This window comes from Bidens hawaiensis, unplaced genomic scaffold (assembly GCF_021521415.1).
Source record: "Bidens hawaiensis isolate Kalapana, Puna unplaced genomic scaffold, B.hawaiensis_p1.1 tig00072293_1, whole genome shotgun sequence".
Lineage (NCBI taxonomy): Eukaryota > Viridiplantae > Streptophyta > Magnoliopsida > Asterales > Asteraceae > Bidens > Bidens hawaiensis.
In genome coordinates, this window is record NW_027502650.1 from 13354 (window position 1) to 36896 (window position 23543).

General features: G+C 41.4%; 2 protein-coding genes across 2 annotated transcripts; both read left to right on the forward strand.

The window, feature by feature from the left end:
• Nucleotides 1–119: 119 nt before the first annotated feature.
• On the forward strand, nt 120–19537 carry LOC143605976 (UDP-sugar pyrophosphorylase-like). Its single transcript, XM_077081904.1, has 16 exons — nt 120–443; nt 575–679; nt 1527–1643; nt 1723–1887; nt 16639–16738; nt 16820–16947; nt 17030–17101; nt 17174–17238; nt 17335–17395; nt 17472–17589; nt 17679–17803; nt 17893–17969; nt 18053–18158; nt 18706–18846; nt 18913–19152; nt 19236–19537. The coding sequence occupies exons 1-16, from the start codon at nt 324–326 to the stop codon at nt 19401–19403; spliced, it is 1908 nt and encodes a 635-aa protein (XP_076938019.1). The 5' UTR covers nt 120–323; the 3' UTR covers nt 19404–19537.
• A 1437-nt stretch (nt 19538–20974) lies between these two features.
• On the forward strand, nt 20975–22824 carry LOC143605975 (protein NUCLEAR FUSION DEFECTIVE 4-like). Its single transcript, XM_077081903.1, has 2 exons — nt 20975–21931; nt 21968–22824. Exons 1-2 carry the CDS (start codon nt 21014–21016, stop codon nt 22769–22771), a joined length of 1722 nt encoding a protein of 573 aa, XP_076938018.1. The 5' UTR covers nt 20975–21013; the 3' UTR covers nt 22772–22824.
• Nucleotides 22825–23543: the final 719 nt, after the last annotated feature.

Genomic DNA, 23543 nt, shown 5'->3' on the forward strand with positions numbered 1-23543 from the left:
TTATTTAAATAATCACTATTTAGAAAACCCAAAACTTTAAATATAAAATTCAAAATAAAAAATAAAGAAAAGATTTAACAGTTAATGATAATGATAACGACAATTAACACATAGATATCAACATCCTTGACTTGTAAACATACATACATACATACATAAAGAAAACCAGAAAACGTACGTACGTGTCACACACGTTTACTTATATAATCTCAAACATACAACTCCTGTTCGGATACGGAATCATCTCGATCCAATACACATATATAACTAACCTTAAAACATTTATCATCATCATCTGATCTTCACTTTGCATTCACCGATCCATGGCTTCTTCAGCCGTCAATTCCGCCATTGACAGACTCGCGAACCTTCAACTCAATGAACTCTCCACTTCCTCATCTCCTAATTTACATAAAAACCTCTCAGTATTATCTCCTGAACAGGTATTATTATTATTATTATTATTATTATTATTATTATTATTATTATTATTATTATTATTATTATTAGTTATGTAAAGCAATGGTGTTAGATTGGGTTAATTACAGTTTATTGTTTATTGATGTGTGTACAGATAGAACTTGGAAAGATGTTGCTGGAATTAGGGCAAGGCCATTTGTTTGAAAATTGGCCTGAGCCTGGTGTTGAAGATGATGATAAAAAGGCTTTGCTTGATCAGGTAATTCATAATTTCATGTTCTGGTAATGCAATCTAGCCGTCTAGGGTAGGGATGAGATGTTTTTCCTGAATATCGAACGCTACTGAACTGATACATTCGCTATGGTATTCGGTACCCACTTTTGCAAATCTGGTTTTCGGTATATTTTTTCGCATTTTGGTACTAATTGTAAAATGTAGTTTCTTTTAGGCATTAGTTACTTTTGGTCTAGATAGCCGAGTACTCGGCAAGCATTCCCCTAGTGCTCCCTGCCTAGTCTGAGTACTCAGCGAGTAATTCCACGACTAGGCCGGGTACTCACAACTCCTACTCGACCGACATGGTAGCACCTAGCAAGGGGGAAGCTTGTATTATGGCCCGGGTGGCTCCGGTCACCCCCGTTTTTTTGTTCAGTAGTGTAAATTTATGCGTTTTTATTCGAAAATTTATATACGTAGTATAGATTTACTCGTTTTCGTTCAAAATTCTTGAGGCTGGTCACCCTGGTTTATGAAATTTTTTATACGTATGGAGTCTGGTCACACCGGCGTTTTAGTCCAAGCTTCGCCACTGGCACCTTGCGACTTCTGCAACCATGGCAACCAGTATGAGGGACTGGTCTCCACACCTTTTTTTTCTATAGAAATTCATACGGTTTTGGGGACATTGTGGTTTCTTGATTATGAATGAGTTTGATACGATTTTTGGTTTCTTGATTACCCTTGATTACGAATGAAGTTGATACGATCAATGGAGATTAGGAAAACTTAATTATTTTTATATTATGTAATGAGTAGCATTTAACTATTAATAAATAATAATTACTGCTACTTGTATCTCATAATGATATTTGATTGGTTACTTTAGGTTTCGCTTCTGAACTCAAGTTATCCTGGAGGCTTGTCATCATATATCAAGACTGCTAAAGAATTGTTAGCAGATTCAAAGGCTGGAAAGAATCCATTCGATGGATTCACACCTTCTGTAAGTTACTAAACTTAATCTTTTTGGCCTTTAATCAGTGCAATTTGGTTTAATTATGTTATGGATTATGTTTTTGCAGGTACCATTTGGAGAAGTGTTAACATTTGGTGATGATAACTTTATACAATACGAAGATGTTGGTGTGAAGCAAGTGCAGGATGCTGCGTTTGTTCTTGTTGCAGGTGGGCTTGGGGAATGTAGGTTCCCTGGACGGATCACACGAGATATCCCGATATACACAGATGCGGAATCCCTGTGTAGATCGTTACGGATGTAGAACACAAACACACGAACACACGAATACGATACGAACAAACACACGTTATATTAATAACTCAACACGTGATATAATCACAGTTACAGACTCTCGACCTCACGTCACTTGACTCACGAACAATAACTGACTTCCACGAACAACTTGTACCCCAAAACGATAAGCCGTAACCTATATAAATACACGACAACTTCGCCTCAGGCGAAGTTGTCCATAACTTCGCTTGGTTAACAAGTTCGCCTAAGCGAACTTGTCAACAACTTCGCTTGGTTAACAAGTTCGCCTAGGCGAACTTGTCAACAACTTCGCTTTAAACAAACAAATACATAAACAATATTACAGACTCGATTACAGACACTAGACATATGAACTACTGACATTTATGCACCAACAGACTCCCCCTTGGCAGTAGCTTCATATCTTGATCTTTCAGCTCTTGTCTCGTAATCCTGTAACTTCAAGCGTGCACTCCTTTTCTAACGCACACCGACACAACCCTTTGATATTTCCTTGCTTCATCCTTCCAAGCAGGAATATAAAAGATCTTTTTCTCGTTAAGCATCTTCAGATCAGCTTGCGATAAGTTAACAAGATGCATCGGATCGTAAACTCTAAGGATCTCTTGTTCGTCCTCATCTTCCATTACTGCCTCCGCTGTCTCACAATCAACGAACCACCACTTTAGGTCTTTGAGCACATCCTTGGGCATAAGCTTCATCGGTACTTCTTTAAGGCACCGGATTGGTTTATACTTCATAACCATCCAAGGCTTTCCATCAACTCTCAAACCTCTATCCTTGTCTTCAACAAGTTTCCCTTTCTGTGGTTTCAACAGCTCAAACTTCTTTTCCTTTATGCTCTCTTTCCATACGATTTTCCCTATGACTCTAGCCATATTATCGTCACTTCGATTGATCAACCCCAATCTGGCTAAGTCTTTAACCTCACACTCAGGCAGTGTGTTTAACGATCTCAACATTCTTCTAAGGTACTGAACTCCATCATATCGTTTAATCACAAAGAGCCGCAACTGCTCATCATAAATCCAGCATATAATCCCTTTCTTTGCTTCAGCATAGCCCTTAATATTGTAACTCTTTTTGAACATTGTAGGGACTGCCGGTTTCTTCGTTTTGACGAACCATTGAGCGTATCCTTCCTTCCACCTCGGCTGCTCTTCCCATTCAGTATCTTCAACTGCCGTCTGATCACCCATATCGGCCTTCTCAACCTCTGGAATGTCATGTTCGACATTTTCCTCAACTATCTCGCCTTCCTCAATCTCATTCTCAATCTCAATCTGCTCACCGATCTTCTCAATCACATCACTCGGCAGCACATCTTCATCAAACAACACATCATCGCTGAACATATCATCATCTAGTTCTTTCAACGCATCAATCACGTCATCACCTATATTCTCATCATCAACCAACACCACATCATCACCACCAGAACCACCAGCCGCGTCGGCAGACTCCCCCTCAGCTGTGGAAGTACCAAGAGCTTGAGAAGCTCTTGGCAGCTCACCACCTGCATCTTTCGATGCATTGGGATCATCGTCTCTGTCGTTTCTCTTCTTCGTCCTGAGCTCGTCGCCTTTACAGCTCATCTCCCCCTGAGATGCCAAGAACTCCTTCAAGGCATCTATAATTTTCCCATGCTCAACCAGAAGGGATGACTGTAGTTGATTTGCTTCTACTAGGCGTTGAATAGTCTTAGATTGCTCTGCCACGATCCGCTCTAGTGAAGCTATTCTCTCTGAGTCTGACATAGGCGTAGGCGAGACATCAGAAGCAGGCGTAACCGCAGGTGGTACCATACCTGATAACCCTGCAGTAGTGACGACCGTTGACTCTACAAATCGTGCAGCAACCACCGACTGAGTAAGCGTTGGAGGTGGTAGAGACACAATCTCCGGAGTCGACATCTGGATAGTAGTGGTAGATGGAATGCCAGCAGATGATGTAGCCACCACGGGAACATCCGCAGCGCTTGTACTTGTAACCTGTACAGAAGTAGGAACGATAGACATACCAGACAGTGCGGCCGGAGCGAAACGTACCCTTCTTGAAGTCTCTCCAGCTCCCATACCAGCACCTGTCCTTTCCCGTCTTGATCGTCTTATCAGCTTATGTATATCTTCTTCCTCTTCAGACTCATCATCATCCTCCGTTCTCTTTCTCTTCCCAAACGTTCTCTCTCGAGACACCATCAACCGTCTCCCCTCATCCATGATCTCATCCAAATCTGAGTCAGCCATCGACGTAGCTGCTCTAGTAACACTCACACCCGAACCCTGTGCAGCAGAGACCTACACCTCTTCCAGCGGATCAACCCGGTCCATATCAAAGTAATCTTGACCACCAAATACTTCATCAAGATCAATATTCTCCTCAGCCGTCACCACAGGCACAGCAGATGCAGCTTGAGTTGCTCTTGCCTGTCGCGGTTGAGGATCTCTGAACTCGTCCCCACCAGCAGGAACATACTCTGGGTTGATTAAAAACCCAAACAGTGGAGTATGCCTTGGACGCCGCTCAGGCTTGCTCCTCGCACTCGAAGTGCGGCATTGAGCGAAGATACGCTTGCTCACAGATTTCACGTATCTTATTGGTCGTCGCTGAGGTAGATTCGGAGCCACATGGTTCAATATCATCTGGATGAAACGTGGATACATAATGAACCGCTCTCGAGCCATCGCCCTTCTCTGTCTATCGATCTCGTAAAAGACCATCTGACTAAAACTATAGCGTTTATTGTAAGTCAGTGCAGTCATTGCGGACTGCATGGTCGCACCCATACCGTCAGTGCCCGCCTTCCTTCCTGACATGCAAACTATCATGACGTGCATAAGGAAGCGCCACTGACCAAGTAGAAAACCCTTCCGTCTCTGTGTATCGCCTAATGGACCAGAATAGCCCATTCGGAGAAACGCTCCATCACGAAACGGAGCCACAAACTCAGTTGGGTCATCCCTCGTCTCTTCTCCAAACCGTAACGCCACCCGAATCTGTTCAGAATTGAACTGAACCTGATGATTGTTCACAGTCGCTCGCATGACCGGGGGCTCAACACGACAATCGTATTCTACCGTCTGCCAAAAGTCTTCGATATTTGGTAAGGATATCGGCAGAGTCTTCGTGATAGCATGAAAAATCCTCGAGCGTATGAGAAAAGTAATAATCTCGCGGTAATCCTCAACGCCGCTCGCTTCCGGGTCAAGGGTGATGTACATATTGTGACCCGGGAAAAATTGCCTCTGATTGTCACCATCGTCTCCTCCTGCACCTCCAGCACCAGCTACTGCAGCCATATCTGCAACAAACGAACCAAGTTAGATAAACGTTAATGAATAACACAAGTTCGTTGGTTACCATGAGCAAAGTTGTGATAAACTCTGTATAGGCGAAGTTAAAGATGAGGCGAAGTTGGGAACAACTTCGCTTCAGCTTTAAGTTCGTCTAATTAATATTAAGTAAAAATGATCCAGGCGAAGTTAATGGTAACTTCGTCTCATCACAACATCGCCTCAGGCGAAGTTGAGCCTCAGGCGAAGTTACGGATAACTTCGTCGAAACCCTAAGTTCGCCTGAACTGAAACGGCGACAGTGAGGTTTGAATCAAACATCGGAAAATCTGGGATTTTGGTTAAGTTTGAAGATCAAGGACCCCGAAAAACATGGTTTAGGGTCTATCTTGATGACCAAATCGTTCATGAACACGTAACAGCAGGTTTTGAAAATCCGGGTTCAAAATCCGATGGTCCGAGGTTTCGAAGCAGTTCGAAACGACCACTGTTTAGCATGAATGAACATGGAGTGTATGATAAATCGACATCTCGAACCTTGAATCGTGAGGAAATCTGAGAAAAATAACTAAGAATCGAATTGAAGCAATAAGTTCGCCGGAGGCTGTATATGTTCGCCGGATATATCTGATAAGTTCGCTGTTTGAAAATAATGAAAAGGTTTGACCTTTGAACATCCTTATATAGGGGCGGAGTTATACAGGCGAAGTTATTCACAACTTCGCCTGTTTAACAACATCGCCTATATTTACAAAATCAAACCTTATAATTTGAACATTTTTCAATTAACTCTTTAAAACTTCCCTTTAAGAAATAAATGATATGATCAATTCTAAGTAACCAGTTAAAAAATCATAAAACTATCTAAGTACAAAAACTTTAAAAATTTAAAGTATAAGGGATCAAATTTCAGTCTGGATAGGGACTGCTACGTTTTAGAAAAGATCCGAACAGGAATCATACTAATTACGTGAATGTCACATAGATCCGTGTTTAGCTGTATTATGACATATAGAGACAGGTTGTAAGCAGGTATAACTTAAAGTGGTTTTCATCGTTTCTGTGATACGAGTTAGGTTCGATTAAGCCTCAAAATTTAAGTGGGCAACAACTCAGAGATTTTGATGCCTCCTATCTATTCTCAAAGCGTATTTGGCTTTCCCCAAGTCACCCCGAATTGACTTCGACCCATAGTGTCTGATTAAACTTGTAAGTATTCTTGATCTGCTTCCCGTTCTTCTCTCTTACTCAATGATTGTGAAGTCTTGATTTTGTCATCTCTAATATGTTTCAATAACTCCAAATATATATATATATATATATATATATATTTTTCGAATAAACATAGACTTCAAAGTATAAATTAACTGCAAGTTCCGATTCTGGATCACTGCAGTATCTTGAGACGCTATCTTCACGGGAATCAGAACACTTACGGGCTCGTGTATGACTGGGTAATCACTTTTCTGCCTATCATTCGGAAAGATATATATGAAGACATACAAAACTCTTAAGGAGTTTCCACGTAAAATCAAGTAAATTTAGTTTGTATCACATCTACTTTTACGCACCATTAAAAAGTTACCATGACATACAATAACTGTTCTAAAGCCTTTTAAGCCTAATAACTTCACTAGTTAAGCACACAGAATCAGTATAACTATCATTTTCCAAGGTTGGATCAATTTTCTGTTAAACATAGCAAATGAACTTCTTACGAAGTAGTAGACTTGAAAAGTAATTTCATTTCTCACTCTTCTTTTTTTTTTTTTTAAATTTTAACATTAATCGCCCCGACCAAAACAAAGTCTTCAGGTAAACGGCTATCCCGAAGATCCAATGGATCAGCTGGACCGACCACATACTAGTATGTGTCCTTATAACTAAGTATGATCGACTAACTTTTCAGCGAAAGAATGAAAACTCATCATAAACCGCCCCGGTCACAATCAGTAACCTGGTTAATGGCTATCCTCAAAATCTACAAGTAGAAAATGAGGACCAAAACATATCCGAAGACATGTCCTTCAAACTGTGGTAACCGACGTACTTTTAAGCGATAGTGATTTTTTTTTTTTTTTTTTTAATCACTACTCAAAACACTACTAAAAAAAATAATTATTCAAATCCAAACTACTTGAACAAACAACTAAAAGTCTAAAATTTTAATTTCAAATATCTATCATGAACAAACTAATTAAAAAAATTCTATACAAAACACCCCTAAACCTAAACTTAATTATATATTTCTCATCCTTCCACTGACAAAGAATCTTCATCCGAACTCGCTCTACCAACCGCAACACTTACCCAAGCATACCCACCACTAGAACCACCAACCGCATCGGCAGACTCCCCCTGAGCTGTGGAAGTACCAAGAGCTAGATTAGTTCTTGGCAACTCACCACCTGCATCTTTCGATGCATTGGGATCATCGTCTCGGTCATTTCTTCTTTTCGTCCTTAGCTCGTCGCCTTTACAGCTCATCTCCCCCTGAGATGCCAAGAACTCCTTCAAGGCATCTATAATTTTCCCATGCTCAACCAGAAGGGATGACTGTAGTTGATTTGCTTCTACTAGGCGTTGAATAGTCTTAGATTGCTCTGCCACGATCCGCTCTAGTGAAGCTATTCTCTCTGAGTCTGACATAGGCGTAGGCGAGACATCAGAAGCAGGCGTAACCGCAGGTGGTACCATACCTGATAACCCTGCAGTAGTGACGACCGTTGACTCTACAAATCGTGCAGCAACCACCGACTGAGTAAGCGTTGGAGGTGGTAGAGACACAATCTCCGGAGTCGACATCTGGATAGTAGTGGTAGATGGAATGCCAGCAGATGATGTAGCCACCACGGGAACATCCGCAGCGCTTGTACTTGTAACCTGTACAGAAGTAGGAACGATAGACATACCAGACAGTGCGGCCGGAGCGAAACGTACCATTCTTGAAGTCTCTCCAGCTCCCATACCAGCACCTGTCCTTTCCCGTCTTGATCGTCTTATCAGCTTATGTATATCTTCTTCCTCTTCAGACTCATCATCATCCTCCGTCCTCTTTCTCTTCCCAAAAGTTCTCTCTCGAGTCACCATCAACCGTCTCCCCTCATCCATGATCTCATCCAAATCTGAGTCAGCCATCGACGTAGCTGCTCTAGTAACACTCACACCCGAACCCTGTGCAGCAGAGACCTGCACCTCTTCCAGCGGATCAACCCGGTCCATATCAAAGTAATCTTGACCACCAAATACTTCATCAAGATCAATATTCTCCTCAGCCGTCACCACAGGCACAGCAGATGCAGCTTGAGTTGCTCTTGCCTGTCGCGGTTGAGGATCTCTGAACTCGTCCCCACCAGCAGGAACATACTCTGGGTTGATTAAAAACCCAAACAGTGGAGTATGCCTTGGACGCCGCTCAGGCTTGCTCCTCGCACTCGAAGTGCGGCATTGAGCGAAGATACGCTTGCTCACAGATTCCACGTATCTTATTGGTCGTCGCTGAGGTAGATTCGGAGCCACATGGTTCAATATCATCTGGATGAAACGTGGATACATAATGAACCGCTCCCGAGCCATCGCCCTTCTCTGTCTATCGATCTCGTAAAAGACCATCTGACTAAAACTCTAGCGTTTATTGTAAGTCAGTGCAGTCATTGCGGACTGCATGGTCGCACCCATACCGTCAGTGCCCGCCTTCATTCCTGACATGCAAACTATCATGACGTGCATAAGGAAGCGCCACTGACCAAGTAGAAAACCCTTCCGTCTCTGTGTATCGCCTAATGGACCAGAATAGCCCATTCGGAGAAACGCTCCATCACGAAACGGAGCCACAAACTCAGTTGGGTCGTCCCTCGTCTCTTCTCCAAACCGTAACGCCACCCGAATCTGTACATAATTGAACTGAACCTGATGATTGTTCACAGTCGCTCGCATGACCGGGGGCTCAACACGACAATCGTATTCTACCGTCTGCCAAAAGTCTTCGATATTTGGTAAGGATATCGGCAGAGTCGTCGTGATAGCATGAAAAATCCTCGAGCGTATGAGAAAAGTAATAATCTCGCGGTAATCCTCAACGCCGCTCGCTTCCGGGTCAAGGGTGATGTACATATTGTGACCCGGGAAAAATTGTAGGTTCCCTGGACGGATCACACGAGATATCCCGATATACACAGGTGCGGAATCCTTGTGTAGATCGTTACGGACGTAGAACACAAACACACGAACACACGAATACGATACGAACAAACACACGTTATATTAATAACTCAACACGTGATATAATCACAGTTACAGACTCTCGACCTCACGTCACTTGACTCACGAACAATAACTGACTTCCACGAACTCCTTGTACCCCAAAACGATAAGCCGTAACCTATATAAATACACGACAACTTCGCCTCAGGCGAAGTTGTCCATAACTTCGCTTGGTTAACAAGTTCGCCTAAGCGAACTTGTCAACAACTTCGCTTGGTTAACAAGTTCGCCTAGGCAAACTTGTCAACAACTTCGCTTTAAACAAACAAATACATAAACAATATTACAGACTCGATTACAGACACTAGACATATGAACTACTGACATTTATGCACCAACAGACTCCCCCTTGGCAGTAGCTTCATATCTTGATCTTTCAGCTCTTGTCTCGTAATCCTGTAACTTCAAGCGTACACTCCTTTTCTAACGCACACCGACACAACCCTTTGATATTTCCTTGCTTCATCCTTCCAAGCAGGAATATAAAAGATCTTTTTCTCGTTAAGCATCTTCAGATCAGCTTGCGATAAGTTAACAAGATGCATCGGATCGTAAACTCTAAGGATCTCTTGTTCATCCTCATCTTCCATCACTGCCTCCGCTGTCTCACAATCAACGAACCACCACTTTAGGTCTTTGAGCACATCCTTGGGCATAAGCTTCATCGGTACTTCTTTAAGGCACCGGATTGGTTTATACTTCATAACCATCCGAGGCTTTCCATCAACTCTCAAACCTCTATCCTTGTCTTCAACAAGTTTCCCTTTCTGTGGTTTCAACAGCTCAAACTTCTTTTCCTTTATGCTCTCTTTCCATACGATTTTCCCTATGACTCTAGCCATATTATCGTCACTTCGATTGATCAACCCCAATCTGGCTAAGTCTTTAACCTCACACTCAGGCAGTGTGTTTAACGATCTTAACATTCTTCTAAGGTACTGAACTCCATCATATCGTTTAATCACAAAGAGCCGCAACTGCTCATCATAAATCTAGCATATAATCCCTTTCTTTGCTTCAGCATAGCCCTTAATATTGTAACTCTTTTTTCACATTGTAGGGACTGCAGGTTTCTTCGTTTTGACGAACCATTGAGCGTATCCTTCCTTCCACCTCGGCTGCTCTTCCCATTCAGTATCTTCAACTGCCGTCTGATCACCCATATCGGCCTTCTCAACCTCTGGAATGTCATGTTCGACATTTTCCTCAACTATCTCGCCTTCCTCAATCTCATTCTCAATCTCAATCTGCTCACCGATCTTCTCAATCACATCACTCGGCAGCACATCTTCATCAAACAACACATCATCGCTGAACATATCATCATCTAGTTCTTTCAACGCATCAATCACGTCATCACCTATATTCTCATCATCAACCAACACCACATCATCACCACCAGAACCACCAGCCGCGTCGGCAGACTCCCCCTCAGCTGTGGAATTACCAAGAGCTTGAGAAGCTCTTGGCAGCTCACCACCTGCATCTTTCGATGCATTGGGATCATCGTCTCTGTCGTTTCTCTTCTTCGTCCTGAGCTCGTCGCCTTTACAGCTCATCTCCCCCTGAGATGCCAAGAACTCCTTCAAGGCATCTATAATTTTCCCATGCTCAACCAGAAGGGATGACTGTAGTTGATTTGCTTCTACTAGGCGTTGAATAGTCTTAGATTGCTCTGCCACGATCCGCTCTAGTGAAGCTATTCTCTCTGAGTCTGACATAGGCGTAGGCGAGACATCAGAAGCAGGCGTAACCGCAGGTGGTACCATACCTGATAACCCTGCAGTAGTGACGACCGTTGACTCTACAAATCGTGCAGCAACCACCGACTGAGTAAGCGTTGGAGGTGGTAGAGACACAATCTCCGGAGTCGACATCTGGATAGTAGTGGTAGATGGAATGCCAGCAGATGATGTAGCCACCACGGGAACATCCGCAGCGCTTGTACTTGTAACCTGTACAGAAGTAGGAACGATAGACATACCAGACAGTGCGGCCGGAGCGAAACGTACCCTTCTTGAAGTCTCTCCAGCTCCCATACCAGCACCTGTCCTTTCCCGTCTTGATCGTCTTATCAGCTTATGTATATCTTCTTCCTCTTTTGACTCATCATCATCCTCCGTTCTCTTTCTCTTCCCAAACGTTCTCTCTCGAGACACCATCAACCGTCTCCCCTCATCCATGATCTCATCCAAATCTGAGTCAGCCATCGACGTAGCTGCTCTAGTAACACTCACACCCGAACCCTGTGCAGCAGAGACCTGCACCTCTTCCAGCGGATCAACCCGGTCCATATCAAAGTAATCTTGACCACCAAATACTTCATCAAGATCAATATTCTCCTCAGCCGTCACCACAGGCACAGCAGATGCAGCTTGAGTTGCTCTTGCCTGTCGCGGTTGAGGATCTCTGAACTCGTCCCCACCAGCAGGAACATACTCTGGGTTGATTAAAAACCCAAACAGTGGAGTATGCCTTGGACGCCGCTCAGGCTTGCTCCTCGCACTCGAAGTGCGGCATTGAGCGAAGATACGCTTGCTCACAGATTCCACGTATCTTATTGGTCGTCGCTGAGGTAGATTCGGAGCCACATGGTTCAATATCATCTGGATGAAACGTGGATACATAATGAACCGCTCCCGAGCCATCGCCCTTCTCTGTCTATCGATCTCGTAAAAGACCATCTGACTAAAACTGTAGCGTTTATTGTAAGTCAGTGCAGTCATTGCGGACTGCATGGTCGCACCCATACCGTCAGTGCCCGCCTTCCTTCCTGACATGCAAACTATCATGACGTGCATAAGGAAGCGCCACTGACCAAGTAGAAAACCCTTCCGTCTCTGTGTATCGCCTAATGGACCAGAATAGCCCATTCGGAGAAACGCTCCATCACGAAACGGAGCCACAAACTCAGTTGGGTCGTCCCTCGTCTCTTCTCCAAACCGTAACGCCACCCGAATCTGTTCAGAATTGAACTAAACCTGATGATTGTTCACAGTCGCTCGCATGACCGGGGGCTCAACACGACAATCGTATTCTACCGTCTGCCAAAAGTCTTCGATACTTGGTAAGGATATCGGCAGAGTCGTCGTGATAGCATGAAAAATCCTCGAGCGTATGAGAAAAGTAATAATCTCGCGGTAATCCTCAACGCCGCTCGCTTCCGGGTCAAGGGTGATGTACATATTGTGACCCGGGAAAAATTGTAGGTTCCCTGGACGGATCACACGAGATATCCCGATATACACAGGTGCGGAATCCTTGTGTAGATCGTTACGGACGTAGAACACAAACACACGAACACACGAATACGATACGAACAAACACACGTTATATTAATAACTCAACACGTGATATAATCACAGTTACAGACTCTCGACCTCACGTCACTTGACTCACGAACAATAACTGACTTCCACGAACTCCTTGTACCCCAAAACGATAAGCCGTAACCTATATAAATACACGACAACTTCGCCTCAGGCGAAGTTGTCCATAACTTCGCTTGGTTAACAAGTTCGCCTAAGCGAACTTGTCAACAACTTCGCTTGGTTAACAAGTTCGCCTAGTCAACAACTTCGCTTTAAACAAACAAATACATAAACAATATTACAGACTCGATTACAGACACTAGACATATGAACTACTGACATTTATGCACCAACAGACTCCCCCTTGGCAGTAGCTTCATATCTTGATCTTTCAGCTCTTGTCTCGTAATCCTGTAACTTCAAGCGTGCACTCCTTTTCTAACGCACACCGACACAACCCTTTGATATTTCCTTGCTTCATCCTTCCAAGCAGGAATATAAAAGATCTTTTTCTCGTTAAGCATCTTCAGATCAGCTTGCGATAAGTTAACAAGATGCATCGGATCGTAAACTCTAAGGATCTCTTGTTCATCCTCATCTTCCATCACTGCATCCGCTGTCTCACAATCAACGAACCACCACTTTAGGTCTTTGAGCACATCCTTGGGCATAAGCTTCATCGGTACTTCTTTAAGGCACCGGATTGGTTTATACTTCATAACCATCCAAGGCTTTCCATCAACTCTCAAACCTCTATCCTTGTCTTCAACAAGTTTCCCTTTCTGTGGTTTCAACAGCTCAAACTTCTTTTCCTTTATGCTCTCTTTCCATACGATTTTCCCTATGACTCTAGCCATATTATCGTCACTTCGATTGATCAACCCCAATCTGGCTAAGTCTTTAACCTCACACTCAGGCAGTGTGTTTAACGATCTCAACATTCTTCTAAGGTACTGAACTCCATCATATCGTTTAATCACAAAGAGCCGCAACCGCTCATCATAAATTCAGCATATAATCCCTTTCTTTGCTTCAGCATAGCCCTTAATATTGTAACTCTTTTTTAACATTGTAGGGACTGCAGGTTTCTTCGTTTTGACGAACCATTGAGCGTATCCTTCCTTCCACCTCGGCTGCTCTTCCCATTCAGTATCTTCAACTGCCGTCTGATCACGCATATCGGCCTTCTCAACCTCTGGAATGTCATGTTCGACATTTTCCTCAACTATCTCGCCTTCCTCAATCTCATTCTCAATCTCAATCCGATCTTCTCAATCACATCACTCGGCAGCACATCTTCATCAAACAACACATCATCGCTGAACATATCATCATCTAGTTCTTTCAACGCATCAATCACGTCATCACCTATATTCTCATCATCAACCAACACCACATCATCACCACCAGAACCACCAGCCGCGTCGGCAGACTCCCCCTCAGCTGTGGAAGTACCAAGAGCTTGAGAAGCTCTTGGCAGCTCACCACCTGCATCTTTCGATGCATTGGGATCATCGTCTCTGTCGTTTCTCTTCTTCGTCCTGAGCTCGTCGCCTTTACAGCTCATCTTCCCCTGAGATGCCAAGAACTCCTTCAAGGCATCTATAATTTTCCCATGCTCAACCAGAAGGGATGACTGTAGTTGATTTGCTTCTACTAGGCGTTGAATAGTCTTAGATTGCTCTGCCACGATCCGCTCTGCCACGATCCGCTCGCTCTGATACCAATTGTAGGTTCCCTGGACGGATCACACGAGATATCCCGATATACACAGGTGCGGAATCCCTGTGTAGATCGTTACGAACGTAGAACACACACACGAACACACGAATACGATACGAACAAACACACGTTATATTAATAACTCAACACGTGATATAATCACAGTTACAGACTCTCGACCTCACGTCACTTGACTCACGAACAATAACTGACTTCCACGAACAACTTGTACCCCAAAACGATAAGCCGTAACCTATATAAATACACGAAAACTTCGCCTCAGGCGAAGTTGTCCATAACTTCGCTTGGTTAACAAGTTCGCCTAAGCGAACTTGTCAACAACTTCGCCTGACGAACAACACAGTTTCTGCAGATCTGTAAAACGGATTTTAACGAGGTTTTTGACGGTTTAAAGGCTTGAACACACTGGTAGGAGGTTAGAATGAGCAAAAACACCGAAAACACGTCCCGCGAAAAGTCGAAACGGGACGAATTCTACACCCGCGTGAATATCCCGAACCACACAATCGAGCAAATGCTCTGATACCAATTGTAGGTTCCCTGGACGGATCACACGAGATATCCCGATATACACAGGTGCGGAATCCCTGAGTAGATCGTTACGGACGTAGAACACAAACACACGAACACACGAATACGATACGAACAAACACACTTTATATTAATAACTCAACACGTGATATAATCACAGTTACAGACTCTCGACCTCACGTCACTTGACTCACGAACAATAACTGACTTCCACGAACAACTTGTACCCCAAAACGATAAGCCGTAACCAATATAAATACACGACAACTTCGCCTCAGGCGAAGTTGTCCATAACTTCGCTTGGTTAACAAGTTCGCCTAAGCGAACTTGTCAACAACTTCGCTTGGTTAACAAGTTCGCCTAGGCGAACTTGTCAACAACTTCGCTTTAAACAAACAAATACATAAACAATATTACAGACTCGATTACAGACACTAGACATATGAACTACTGACATTTATGCACCAACAGGGAGCGTCTCGGGTACAGAGGAATAAAGGTTGTCACATCATATTGTTATAAATATTGTTATGTTTAATTTTTTTATGAGTGAAGAAACGTGGATCGACTCACTGGTAGACGATCAACTTTCCTCGGGTATGAGTATGCTATTTCACCGATGGTTCTCCGAAGTATGAATTCTTCCACCTACAAAACGAGCAGCACCGTGAACTTACCCCTCAGAAAGGGACAGAGGGGTCCTCTTTGAGGTAACCCTCCGGTGTGAGAATAAGAGATTGTAAAAGAAGATAATAATAATCTGAGAGTGAGTAAAGAATTGGAATGTATTTTCTTGCTTACCTCCCCTTGTGGAGGTGGTGTGGTATTTATAGTGCTAGGGTTTCCAATGATTGGGCTCAGATCCCATTAGGGCCTTTTTGGCCTCCTCCTATTGCTTTGCGCCACGTGTCCTTAGGACACCTGGTGCTTTTTCATTGATTATTCTCTGACCCAGGTATTTCACCTGACCCATGTGCAATCACGTGGTAGCACATGGGTTTTGCTGAGTTGTCCACCTTTCATTGGCAGCTGTCAACATCAGCATATTCTTATTCCTTAAAGGATACCTTCTGGAAGGTTGTCTGACGAGCACAATCAAGGTTGTCCTTATCCTGATTTGGATAAGGACGAGGTTGATTATGTGCATGTGTGATATGCGCCTATCCTGAGGATGCGCGAGGTCTTCTCTTTATTCTCACGCGCAGATGTTTCATGCGCAGATGTGATATGCGCAAGCATATGTAATATGCGCCACGCGCAGATGTGATATGCGTGAGCATATATAATGCGTGAGCATGTGATATGCGCCACGCGCAGATGCGCCACGCGCAGATGTGATATGCGTGAGCATGTGATACGCGTGGGCATATGTGATGCGTGAGCATATGTGATATGCGTGAGCATATGTGATATGCGCCATGCGCATAGGTTTTGGCTTTGTGCCTTCATGATATCTTGATTTCAAGCCTCTTGTCTATATCTTGTGGGTTAACCCGCCCCGCTCGATGTTAAGGCGGGTACATACCTCTTCAATGAGTTTTCTGAAATTCGGTTTATCTTCAGGTTGCACTTCCCATGGAAACAACTACCGGAACGTGTTTCCTGCAGCTCTACATTGAGTCCATATTATCATTATCTGAAGCTAGCTTTAAACAGGCTCAAGGTTGTTTTATAAACTGGCATTTCATAAGAACATGAATATTAATAATTAAATGTGCTAATGTTGGTATTTTCTAAATTATAGGTGAATGTAAAAGAGATGTTCCATTAGTGATAATGACATCAGATGATACACACGAGCGCGCATTGCAACTTCTAGAATCAAACAGTTATTTTGGGATGAAGCCTACACAAGTAAAACTTTTGAAACAGGTAATTTCATATTTTCATCATAAAATTGATACTCGTGACAACATTAAAATGGTCTTGATGACTTACCTTAATCATGTTTCAGGAAAAAGTTGCTTGCTTGGCTGATAATGATGCTAGGCTCGCTTTAGACCCAAACAATAAATACAGAATACAGGTGGCTTTTTAGTATACAAAATTATATTCCAATTACATTTTCCAATAATGACAAATGTTGTTTTCTTATTAGACAAAACCTCATGGTCACGGTGATGTTCATGCTCTTCTTTATTCAAGTGGACTTCTGAAAGAATGGTATATATATAAAGCCTCTTCACTCTTGTTTAATGGTTTGTATATCTTAATAAAGTAAGCTATAATCTTTAATTTACTTCTCGGGATCTTTTGCAGGAAAGATACTGGTTTGAGATGGGTGTTGTTTTTTCAAGATACAAATGGACTTCTTTTCAAGGTTTGCTAAAACGATAACATAATTACTATTTCGAACAGTTAAAAGTTATATAAATTTATCTGTTTCCATTTTTTAGGCCATACCTGCAGCATTAGGAGTTAGTGCCGTTAAAGAATACCATGTTAATTCTCTTGCTGTTCCTAGAAAGGCCAAAAAAGCTATTGGAGGCATTACTAAACTTACTCATACAGATGGTACATTTTATTCATCACTATGTGTGTTTTCTTTATTGTTCATTGCTTAATGCTTAATTATTGTTTATATAATATTTGTATGATTTTAGGTAGGGAAATGGTGATTAACGTGGAATACAATCAACTTGATCCGCTTCTTAGAGCAACAGGTCATCCTGACGGTGATGTCAATTGTGAAACCGGCTATTCTCCATATCCAGGAAATATAAACCAAGTATAATTCTAAAAAATTGCTTACTTTTATAGTTTTATATCCCCAAGGTTTTTAAATTGCAGTTTTTAAATAATTATCGTCCTTTGCAGTTGATTCTTGAACTTGGTCCTTACATCGATGAACTTTCAAAAACTGGTGGTGCTATCAAGGAGTTTGTTAACCCCAAGTAATTATTTTTTACTTTTTTAATAAATACTTTTTTCTTTCATTTATCCCCCCTAATCGACTAATCCGTCTTTTGCATTGTAGATACAAGGACTCAACAAAAACTGAATTCAAATCGTCTACTAGATTGGAATGTATGATGCAGGATTATCCTAAAACATTGTCACCATCAGCTAGAGTTGGATTCACAGTAAGTAAAACTTCATATTGGGCCATTTTTTAGTTAAATAGTAGTTTTAAGTTATATTTTTATTTATAAATTAATTTCATGGATGGTCCCTGTGGTATGCACGTATTATGGTTTTGGTCCTTGCATTTGAAACGTTACAGGTTTAGATCAATAATTCGCACAAACGTAACACGTATGGCCCCTGAAATGGATGGAGGTTAACTTTCAGCTATTTTTTTTAAATGACATAAATACCCTTATATTAGAAAACAAAGTTGTGGGTCCCGTTTATAATAAAAAACAAAAAAATCTTAAAACCCAGACCCAATGTTTTAATTTTAAGTTTTTAAATAAGGGTATGTTTGTCTTTTTAAAAAAATTAACTGAAGAGTTAACTTTATCCATTTCAGTGACAAATATGTTGCGTTTGTGCATACTATTGGTCTAAGCCTGTAAGGCTGTAATTTGTCAAACTTGGGCGAAAACCATAACCTGCACAATTAATTATTTTTTAACAATATACTGTGTTATCATTAATATTATTATTATTTTTATTTTACTTTACCAGGTGACAGATACATGGCTTGCGTATGCACCTTTAAAAAACAACCCTGAGGATGCTGCAAAGGTACCCAAAGGGAATCCATATCACAGTGCCACTTCTGGAGAAATGGCAATTTATCGAGCAAACAGCAAGATTCTTCAAGAGGTTAGTAAATCTAGAACATTTGCTAAATTACATTTAATCTTCTGCTTATATTATGTGTGTCTTCAGGCAGGTGTTAAGGTTGATGATCCAGTTACACAAGTATTCAACGGTCAAGAAGTAGAAGTGTGGTCCCGTGTTGTGTGGAACCCAAAATGGGCGGTCACTTTTGCCGATGTTAAAAGTAAAGTGAGTGGAAACAACTCAATTTCTCAAAAATCTACGTTGTTAGTTAACGGCCGTGACATATTTATTGAGGATCTCTCGTTAGATGGAGCTTTTATTGTCGACTCCGTTGATGACGCAGAGGTGCGTTAACTAAGCATATATTAATTACAGATAAATTATCCAAAAAAATATCTTTGTGTTTAGTGCTTACTTAATTTGTGCAGGTGAAAGTGGGAGGTTCGGTGTGTAACAAAGGCTGGACTGTTGAAAGCATTGACAAAGATTCTACTGAGTTGCCTGAAGAAGTGAGGATTAGAGGTTTTAAGATAGTTAAGACTGAGCAGTTACAACAAAGTTACCGTGAACCCGGAAAATTCACCTTGAAGGTTTGAGGTTTGATTTTGTGAACATGCACAGTTGTCTGTTACGTTTTTTTTTTGTATTGTTCTACATTGGTTTGACTACACTAGTTTTCATTTGTAGCTGTTTGAAACAGGATAAGTATAAACCATTTTATTTAAATCAAGTTTTTGTTTCATAAGTATTAATATTGTTTTGGTGAATAGTAGTTTATATCCACTCCTTAATTCTTGTTCAAGATTTGTTCGCATCTCTAAATTCATGAAAAGATAAGTCGATAACCATTTCATTATGATAGATATCTACAGTCACTGCTAAAAATACGAAAAGCTTTATCTATTTTGAACAAGCTTTTTCATATATATCCATATATGATTATTGATTACGGTGGATGGCTTAGAGTCTTATCATTTCCTTGTTTCTTCAATACTTGAATCTTTTGTGATGTTTTGGAATATATGGTATAAACAAATGCGTAATTGCATTAAAGTTTAGATCATGTTATCTTTTAACTTCATTGTTTAATGTGTGTGTGTGGTGTGAATCTTTGTCTTCAAAGAAAATCAAGTCTCATAATGGTCATGAACTTTATTTGGAGTATATCCTTACAACCTTTTCATCTTTCACACATGACTGTTGAGTATTTGCTTACTAAGAGAAAGGAGAAAAAAGTAAGCTTGAATTCTTTTATGTGATGTCTCAGTTATATTTTGTTATATTTTTTTGTCTCAAACGGCTTATATCATAACAATGTCTCGGTTCCATAACAAGCCGTGTATTTTTTATCTACTCGGTCCAATTAATGAAACATAACTATCTTTATTTATGATCCATAAAAACGGGTAATTGAGAATAGAATTGAAATGAAATTAATTCTTCGGTCTTCACTAGAAATTGATGTCTCAGTTTTTTATTAATATTACACTTGTTAGCATCTGCTGGTTCATGTTAACAAAGTATAGATAGTGTTCTTAGATGATCATTAATCACGATACACAATCATGTCTTAATTTAGTAATAAATAATAACAGATGCACATGTATGCGCAACATGCTAGTTCTAATAAAAAACAAACATGTATTATGTACACACTACGTTTTTTCCAAATCAACTTGTCAGTAATTAATTAACCGTAAATTCAAAATAACGAGATAAAAACAAAAAAATACATGAATTATGTAACACACGTGGACACTAGAGATGCACAAATAGATTTAAAACTCAAAACCCTCAAAACCGGCTTTGCTAGAAACCGGTTCAGTTTGGTCAACAAAAGTCAAAACCAGTTTAAGACCGGTTTCGGTTCTAGTTGAACCCGTTTTCTTAATATGTTACGATCAGTTTTGATTCGGGTTGAGCCCGGTTTCGGTTTGATTAACCAGTTTTAGTGGAGAAAATCAAAAAACCGGCTTCGAGCCTACGCTTTCAAGCCGGTTTCTACATAATCGTTTTCAGTTCAGTTTTCGAGTCGTTACAGTTAACCGGTTCTTTTATCCACATAAATAAATGAAATTAAATACAAATAGACCCGTGACCAAAACTGTAACGATTTCACACTTCTATAAATAATAATAATAATATCATGTCTATCCACTTGAACTTAACTACCCACTCATCACACCATCCTCCTCTTCCACAAACCATGGGTGAACCACCACTACCACTACCCTTCGCCGTCCACGTCATCCGCGGCCGATGGTTCTCACTCTTCGCCTCCTTCCTCGTCATGACCGGCGCCGGCGCCACCTACCTCTTCGGCGTCTACTCCAAAGAAATCAAATCCTCCCTCGGCTACGACCAAACCACCCTCAACCTCCTTGGCTTCTTCAAAGACCTCGGCGCCAACGTCGGCGTACCCTCCGGCTTAATCGCAGAGATCACCCCAACCTGGTTCGTCCTCCTCCTCGGCTCAGCCTTAAACTTCACCGGCTACTTCATGATCTGGCTAGCCGTCACCAACCGCATCTCAAAACCCAAAGTCTGGCAGATGTGTCTTTACATCTGCATTGGAGCCAACTCCCAAAACTTCGCTAACACCGGCGCCTTAGTCACTTCTGTTTCCAACTTCCCGGAAAGCCGTGGCGTCGTGCTCGGCTTGCTAAAAGGCTTCACCGGCTTAAGCGGCGCCATCATGACACAAATATACTCAGCCGTGTACGGAAACGACTCAAAATCTTTAATATTATTAATCGCGTGGCTTCCGGCTGCTATATCGGTTGTGTTCGTGTACACCATCCGGACCATGAGTCTCGTTCGACAGCCGAACGAGCTTCGTTTGTTTTACCGTTTTTTATACGTGTCTGTGTTTCTAGCGTTGTTTATTATGGCCATGACTATTGCGCAAAATCTAGTAGCGTTCTCGCGAACCGCTTACGCTGCGAGTGCTTCGGTTGTGATATTTTTATTATTCGTCCCGCTTTTTATTTCGATTAGGGAGGAATTAAACCTATGGAAACAAAGTAACCAGATCGATGTTGGTAACCTTAAGATAAATAATCCTGACGATGTTAATGATCGTGACAACACGGGTTATTCACAAAATGTGACAAATGTAACGAATGTTACAAATGGTACGGATGTCGCAAATGTTGTAAAGTCGAAAGAGGAAGTGAAACGGAAAACGTCGTGTTTTGCTAATGTGTTCTTGAACAAGCCCGAAAGAGGGGAGGATTACACAATCTTGCAAGCGCTTTTAAGTACGGATATGTTGATTCTGTTTATTTCGACTTTTTGTGGGCTTGGGACGAGTTTGACTGCGGTAGATAATTTGGGGCAGATTGGTGAGTCGTTAGGGTACCCTCCGAAGACGATAAAATCGTTTGTTTCGCTTTTGAGTATTTGGAATTACTTTGGTAGGATTTTTTCTGGATTCGTATCTGAAATTTTGCTAGTGAAGTATAAGTTTCCACGGCCGTTGATGTTCTCGTTGGTTTTGTTTCTCTCGTGTGTCGGTCTTCTTATGATCGCGTTCCCAATACCTGGATCGGTGTACGTAGCGTCTATTATCATTGGGTTCTCGTTCGGTGCGCAACTTCCGTTAATTTTCGCAATAATTTCCGAGCTTTTTGGGTTGAAGTATTATTCCACATTGTTCAATTGTGGGCAGTTAGGGAGTCCGTTAGGGACGTATATATTGAATGTGAAGGTGACCGGGCCTTTGTATGATCGGGAAGCGGTTAAGGAGCTTGCGAAGAAAGGGTTAACCAGGGGTGCGGTTAAGGAGTTGATTTGCATGGGTAGTCATTGCTATAGGCTCTCGTTTATTATATTGGCTTGCGTTTGTTGTTTTGGTGGTTTAGCGTCGCTGATTTTGGTGATCAGGACTCGTGAATTTTACAATGGGGATATTTATAAGAAGTTTAGAGAGCGGGGTCAGGTGTCGCAACTGACAAAGTCATGAAGCAACGTTACTCGCCCTTTAATACGATGCAACACAATATATGTAAAGTTGCAAAATTTGAAAACTCAAATTAATTAACCTATATGTGTGAATGTAGTACATTTGGCACTTGTCACGTTTAATTATGTTATATATATTATTGTGTGATACATAGTAAAGAATCTTTTGGTTTTAACGGTATAAGATGTGTTTTTAGATAGTTAATTTTGGTAAGTTTCATAATATTAAAAGATGTATAATTGACTAAAAAGGTTAAAAGCGTAGTTGGGTTGGCAACTCATCATGTCATGCCTCTTGTTATTTGGCTTGACATGACCTGTCGATTTCAATTTCTGTTTTTTAATAAAATTCCCTTAACTTATCCGTGATACCAGGGTAATTTATGGTATTTTGGAGACTAGTGGTACGACTTTTTTGGCTTTTATGAAGCATTCATTGGAGCTTTGGTGGGTTGTACTTTACGCATTCTTTGAAAGTTCGATACGACATCGTGTCTTTTAACTCTTTGAAGTCAAACTTTTCATACCACTTTTTGGGTCACTTCTTTAGTTGAGAAGAGGAGACTTGTAAGTTGTAACACATGTGATTTAAAGAAGTTAAATGGGTGGGTAGGAGTATAAAAGAAACCAAGTGCTTATAAATAAGTATATAAAACTTTTTCTTAACTGCAAACGTATATAATACTCTATTCACCAGTATTGAATCAGGTTACATCAAAGAGACAATCTGTCTTTTAATAGTGGGCAATACTACTCTATTCACCGGTAAAGAG

Coding starts and splice junctions, on each gene's coding strand:
- LOC143605976 (XM_077081904.1), top strand. CDS start 324: ATGGCTTCTTCAGCCGTCAATTCCGCCATTGACAGACTCGCGAACCTT. Junction 17,590..17,678: donor TAAACTTACTCATACAGATG/GTACATTTTATT, acceptor GTATGATTTTAG/GTAGGGAAATGGTGATTAAC. Junction 18,159..18,705: donor CAGCTAGAGTTGGATTCACA/GTAAGTAAAACT, acceptor TTACTTTACCAG/GTGACAGATACATGGCTTGC.
- LOC143605975 (XM_077081903.1), top strand. CDS start 21,014: ATGGGTGAACCACCACTACCACTACCCTTCGCCGTCCACGTCATCCGC. Junction 21,932..21,967: donor ATGTGACAAATGTAACGAAT/GTTACAAATGGT, acceptor AATGTTGTAAAG/TCGAAAGAGGAAGTGAAACG.